This window comes from Cebus imitator, unplaced genomic scaffold, assembly GCF_001604975.1.
Source record: "Cebus imitator isolate Cc_AM_T3 unplaced genomic scaffold, Cebus_imitator-1.0 Scaffold579, whole genome shotgun sequence".
NCBI classification, from domain to species: domain Eukaryota; kingdom Metazoa; phylum Chordata; class Mammalia; order Primates; family Cebidae; genus Cebus; species Cebus imitator.
This window is the reverse complement of record NW_016107894.1, coordinates 471415-477850: the sequence shown is the minus strand read 5'-3', so window position 1 is coordinate 477850 and position 6436 is coordinate 471415. Positions and strand designations below refer to the sequence as shown.

Sequence of the window (6436 nt, the reverse complement as noted above, 5' to 3'; positions counted from 1 at the left end):
TACTAAGTTATTATGTGATACTGATGTAGATGGTTTGAAGACCACACTTCGAGAAAATAGTGCACTAGAGTAATTACTGAAAGAACAATGCAAAGAAATTGAGCTTAGAAAGTCAATTGAGGAATTAAAATGACATGCTAAAAATGTACTTTAATACAAGAGAAGGTAGAAGGAGAAATAGAGGAATAAAAATTAGACAAATAGAAAGCAAATAGCAAATTGGAGACCTAAACTTAACCATATTTAATAATTATATTAAATGTGAATGAACTGACACTAAAATCAAAATGCAGAAATTGGTTGGATACAGAAGTAACATCAAAATCTTTGTTGTCTACAAGAGACATACTTTTATTTTTGAGACATGATCTTGGCCTAACACCCTGGCTAGAGTGTAGTGATTGATCGTAATTCACTGCAGCTTCAAACTCGTGGGCCCAAGTGATCCTTCCGCCTCAGCCTCCTGAACAATTGGGATTACAGGCACATGTCAGTATGCTTTGCTAATTTAAAAAATTGTTTTTTTAGAAACAGGATCTCATTATGTTGCCTAGGCTGGTCTCAAGCTCTTGAACACAAGCAGTCCTTCTGCTTTGCTCTCCCACAGTGCTGGGATTATAGGCATGCACCACATCCCCAGCCAAATCTTACTCTGTTACCCAGGCTGGAGTGCAGTGGCATGATCTTGGCTCATTGCAACCTCTGCCTCCCAGATCCTAGCAATTCTCCTGCCTCAGCCTCCTGAGTAGCTGTGAATACAGGCTCATGCTGCCACACCCGGCTAATTTTTTGTATTTATTTAATAGAGACAAAGGTTTCACCGTGTTGCTCAGGCTGGTCTTGAACTCCTGAGCTCAGGCAGTCTACCCACCTCAACCTCCCAAAGTGCTGGGTTTACAGGCCTGAGCCACTGCGCCTGGCTGAGATACACATTAAATGTGAAGACACAATAGGCTGAAAGTAAAAGAGTAAGAATAGAAGAAGATATACTATGCAACAGCAACAAAGCTGGAGTGGTTATGTTAATATTGGGCAAATAGATTTTAAGACAAGTGACCAGGCACTGTGGCTTATGCCTGTATCCCACTTTGGGAGGCTGAGGTGGGAGGATCGCTTGAGACCAGAAGTTCCAGACCAGCCTGGGTAACATAGTGAGACAGTCTCCACAAAAAATTTAAAAATGAGGCAAGCATGGTGTTGTGTAGCTATAGTCCTAGCTACTTGGGAGGGTGAGGTGGGAGGATCATTTGAGCAGAAGAATTTGAGGTTACAGTGAGCTATGACAATGCCACGGCATTCCAGCCTGGGTGACAGAGTGAGACATTGTCTCTTTAAAAAATGAAAAAAAGACAAGGAATACTACTGGAGAAAGGAGGAAATTTCATAATGATGAAAGAGTCAGTACAGCAGAAAGATACAGTTATAAATACAGGTACCTAATAACAGAGCTTTAAAATACATGAAACAAAAACTGATAGAACTGAAAGGAGAAATAGACAAATTCACAATTATAGTCAGGGACATCAACAACCCTCAATAGTTGATAGACTACTAAATAGGAAACCATCAAAGATATACAAGAACTGTACAACATCGGCCAAGTGCGGTGGCTCACATCTGTAATCGCAGCGCTTTGGAAGGTTGAGGCAGGTGGATCACTTGAGGTCAGGAGTTTGAGACTAGCGTGGCCAATATGGGGAAAAGCTGTCTATACTAAAAATACAAAAAAAAAAATTAGCCTGGATGCAGTGGCTTATGTCTGTAATCCCAGCACTTTGAGAGGCCAAGACAGGTGTATCACCTGAGGTCGGGAGCTTGAGACCAGACCAGCCAACATGGTGATACCCCGTCTTTACTAGAAAGACAGAAATTAGCTGGGCATGGTGTGTGTGCTTGTAGTCCCAGCAACTTGGGAGGCTGAGGCAGGAGAATTGCTTGAACTCAGGAAGTGGAGGTTGCAGTGAGCTGAGATTGCACCACTGCACTTCAGCCTGGGCAACAAAGCAAAATTCCATCTCAAAAAATAAATAAATACAAAAATAAAAATACAAATACAAAAAAATTAGCAGGGCCTGGTGGTGTGTGCCTGTAATCCCAAATACTCAGGAAGCTGAGGCAAGAGAATTGCTTGAACCTGGGAGGTGTAGGTCACAGTGAACTGAGGTTGCGCCACTGTACTCCAGCCTGGGCAACAGAGAAAGACTTCATTAAAAAAAAAAAAAAAAAAAGGAACTGTACAACACCATTAATGAACAAGATCTAATTAACATTTATGCAACATTCCACTCAAAATTGCAGAATACACAGATTTTTCAAGAATGTGCACATAGAACATTCACCAGGACTACATGCTGGGCTATTAAATGTCTCAATTTAAAATGACCCAAATTATACAGAGTGTGTTCTCTAATCACAATGACATTTATTAGAAAGCAGTAACAGAAATCTAGGAAATCCCCAAATATAGGGAGATGAAATAACATGCTTCTAAATTATTGTGGTTCAAAGAAGGAATCACATGGGAAATTAGAAAATATCTAACTAAATGAAAATGCAGCATATGCCAGGCACGGTGGCTCATGCCTGTAATCCCAGCTGTTTGGGAGGCTGAGGTGGGTGGGTCATGAGGTCAAGAGATTGAGACCATCCTGGCCAACATGGTGAAACCCCTCTACTAAAAATGCAAAAATTAGCTTGGCGTGGTGGCATGTGCCTGTATTCCCAGCTACTTGCGAGGGTGAGGCAGAAGTATTGCTTGAACCCGGAAGGCAGAGGTTGCAGTGAGCAGAAATCATACCACTGCACTTCCAGCTTGGGTGACAGAACAAGACTCTGTCTAAAAAAAAAAAAGAAAAAGAAAAAGAAAATGCATCCTATTATTGCTGAAAGGGAAATTTGTAGTTAATGCTTCTGTTAGAAAAGAAGAAAGCTTTAAAATCCAAGAAACTAGAAAAAGAGGCTGGGTACCGTGGCTCATACCTGTAATCCCAGTGCTTTGGGAGGTTGAGGTAGGAGAATCATTTGAGCCCAGGAGTTCAAGACTAACCTGGGTAACTCAAAACCTGTAAAAAAATTATACAGACTTTTAATAGAAATTGTAAGCATATTTTGATAGAAATAGTCTTATATAAAAACGGGAAAAAGCTGTAACTTAAGATAGGACAAACATAGGTTTGGTGTATGTTGTAAGAGGCTTACCCCTTTAAATTCCTATAGCCAGGTGCAATGGTTCATGCCTATAATCCTAACACTTTAGGAGGCTGAAGTGGAACGATTGCTTGAGCCAAGTAGTTTAAGATCAGCTTAGGCAACATGGTGAGATCTCATCTCTCAAAAAAAAACCCAAAAATTAACTAGGCATGCATGGTGGCCCACACCTGTAGTCCCAGCTACTCGGGAGGCTGAGGTGGGAGGACTCAGTGAACCTCGAAGGTCAAGGCTACAGTGATCAGTAATCATACCACTGCACTCCAGCCAGGAGACAGAGCTAGACCTTGTCTTTCAAAAAACAAACAAATCCCTAAACCTACATTGGCAAAAAACAAACAAGTCTCTTAAAAAGAAGAAATACAAATAACTGAAAATAATACAATCTTGCAAATAAATGCAAATCAAAACCGAAGTACAAGGAATACTATTTTTACTCATGATATTAGCAAAAAAATTTTTGAAAGACTTTGCAGTATTTAGGGTTCTAACGTGTAGTGTTTGGCATAGCAGGACTGTACACTAGTGAAAAAGATTTTCTAATCATTTTTTGACAATGAGACATAACTTCATACAGTAAAGCACACAGATTTTAAGTATATAGCTTAATGAATTTTTCTGTAGATAAATTTTTTATAACTACCACCAGGATCAAAAAATAGGCCATTTCATACCCCTGAAGCTTCCCTCAAATGCCTCCCTAGGCATACCTTTTTCTAAAGCTAATCCTCATTTTTACTACCCTCATAGGTTACTTTTGTCTGTGCTTGGCTGTCATATCAGTATAACTACACCACATGTATTTTTTCATGTCTAGCCTTAGCTTACCATAATGTTTGAAAACTCATCTGGATTGGTACATGTGCCAGTAGTTTGTTCTTTTTTTATTACTATGTAATGTTCAATTTCCCCTATAAAGTTACAAAAGAGCTCATGTGGGTTAATGAGAAGCAACATGAATCTTAATAGTTAGACATATTTACTGTCTTTTGCTGTATCTTACAATTTTATATATGGCATTTATGTTTGTAATTTTTTGGGGGGAGAAATTGAATAAGTGACTGACTTTTAGGTATGAAAGAAGGTTGGGAGAGGAGATCAAAGGATTTCACAACCTACAGCTTCTCTCATACTTTCCATAGCTTGTCCTATCCTACTTAATTATTATTATTTTTTTTTTTCTGAGACGGAGTTTCACTCATGTTACCCAGGCTGGAGTGCAATGGCGCGATCTTGGCTCACCGCAACCTCCGCCTCCTGGGTTCAGGCAATTCTCCTGCCTCAGCCTCCTGAGTCGCTGGGATTACAGGCACGCACCACCATGCCCAGCTAATTTTTTGTATTTTTAGTAGAGACGGGGTTTCACCATGTTGACCAGGATGGTCTCGATCTCTTGACCTGGTGATCCACCCGCCTCAGCCTCCCAAAGTGCTGGGATTACAGGCTTGAGCCACCGCGCCCGGCCCTATCCTACTTAATTATAACCATGTTGATTTTAACATCTGCTCTAGCCCACTTAAAAAGCTACACTTGGGTCTTTAGTAGCATTCAACAACACATTTTGAATTTACTATTTCCTGGCCCAATTCTTGGTTCTAGGTAAAGAGATTTATTTGCTAATATAATCTAGTTGGAGGAAATTGGTAGAAATCGTTTCTTGAAGGTCAGATCCAACAGTGGGTATTAAACCTGCAAGTACATCTGAATTACTAGGGAAATTTTTTAAAACACAGATTCTAGAGCCTACTAAATAAGTCTCAGGGATGGGGTTGGAGCTTAGGTTCTATATATTTTAACATCTTCTTGAGTATTTACCCCAGCTAACCAGGCACCAGTTTGAAGGAGGCATTTCGGAGCTATTGAAATATAGAATCAGTTGCAGAAAACCACATATTTGATTAATGCACTTATCAAATATGTGACTGTAATCCTGATTTTCCTTTTTAGATGTCAAAACACAGCTTTGTCCTTTATATTTAGCTTCTTAATTTAAGAGACTAAGACCCAACTATAGTGCCCTTTGAATAATTTGTATATTCTAAGTTAGAAACTTGGGTAATATTACTAGAATTTGTGTTTATTTTCTTATTACCTACAGCTTGGATGTCTTTGGCGTCATATTTCAAAGGGGAAACAGATCTAAGTTAGTCCCCTGCAAAGTAGAGGATGCCACATTTTCTTCTGTCCAAGAATCATTTTAAAGTCTGCTTTATGGAGGAATTGTTTTTGACATCTCATTGGCCAGTACCCTCTGCTGATTAAATGTTGTGTGCTTTTATCAGAACCGAGAGTGTGCCGAGCAGTTACAGCTGGAAGATCGGGTCCTCTGCCTCCACAGTAGATGGCGAATCCTCTATGCGGGACTGGCAAATGGCACTGTGGTCACCTTCAACATAAAGGTTAGTGGTTGGGGGAGAAAAGGCTTACTTCCCAAGTTACTTGAAAATAGTGTGAGTTTGTGGGAAGAAGTAGTAGGCAGGGATCTTCCTGTTTTCTTCTGTGAGGAAGCAGCAGAATTAACTGCTACTCAAACACAGTTGTCTTCTGATGTAAGTGAAACAAGATCCTCCATTCTCTCTGCTTTGACTCAAATGTGCCAGGACCAAATGTAACTCCACTAAATTAAACCAAGCCTGAAGATTTGGGGCCAAATAATGAGTCATGGATTAAACTAGTCTGTCTCAATTTAAGAATGACACCATGAAAAATGAACTTAAGTGCTCACTTCAACAGCACATACACTAAAATTGGAATGATACAGAGAAGATTAGCATGGTCCCTGCACAAGGATGACAGACAAATTCATGAAGCATTCTATATTAACAAAAAAAGAGAGTAAGAAAAATGAACTTAATTCATTTGAGTATGACACTGATGTGGTTTGGAACTGATTTAGGGTTTTTCGAGGGCGGCCCATTCTGTGAGGTGAACTAAGAGGTTTGCTCTAATGTTCTTATGGCTTCATTCTTTCCTAAGCCAGAGATAAATTCATTTGTTGACCTAGCCTTTATGGAGCAATCTGTTACGTGCTAGGCCCCAGGGTAAGATTTAATTTTTGATAGCCCTGTGTGCTTTGCTAAGGTAGTTGGACTTTATCTTATAGGCTTTATTTTTTATTTATTTATTTATTTTTTGAGACGGAGTTTCGCTCTTGTTACCCAGGCTGGAGTGCAATGGCGCGATCTCGGCTCACTGCAACCTCCGCCTCCTGGGTTCAGGCAATTCTCCT

The 6436-nt window shown here is 39.9% G+C and overlaps 1 protein-coding gene and 1 non-coding gene across 8 annotated transcripts in view; both read left to right on the top strand.

Moving 5' to 3' along the window:
• ZNF106 (zinc finger protein 106) overlaps positions 1 to 6436 on the top strand; it is a 79109-nt gene that overhangs the window by 55932 nt on the left and 16741 nt on the right. For all 7 annotated transcript variants that reach the window (XM_037734163.1, XM_017516286.2, XM_017516284.2 and 4 more), the window contains one exon: positions 5490 to 5606. In XM_037734163.1, the coding sequence (XP_037590091.1) occupies positions 5490 to 5606 (117 nt within the window). The remainder of the gene's footprint in view (positions 1 to 5489; positions 5607 to 6436) is intronic.
• Positions 5925 to 6031, top strand: LOC119469148. The gene has a single exon (XR_005197958.1). It is a non-coding gene; the product is annotated as a U6 spliceosomal RNA (small nuclear RNA).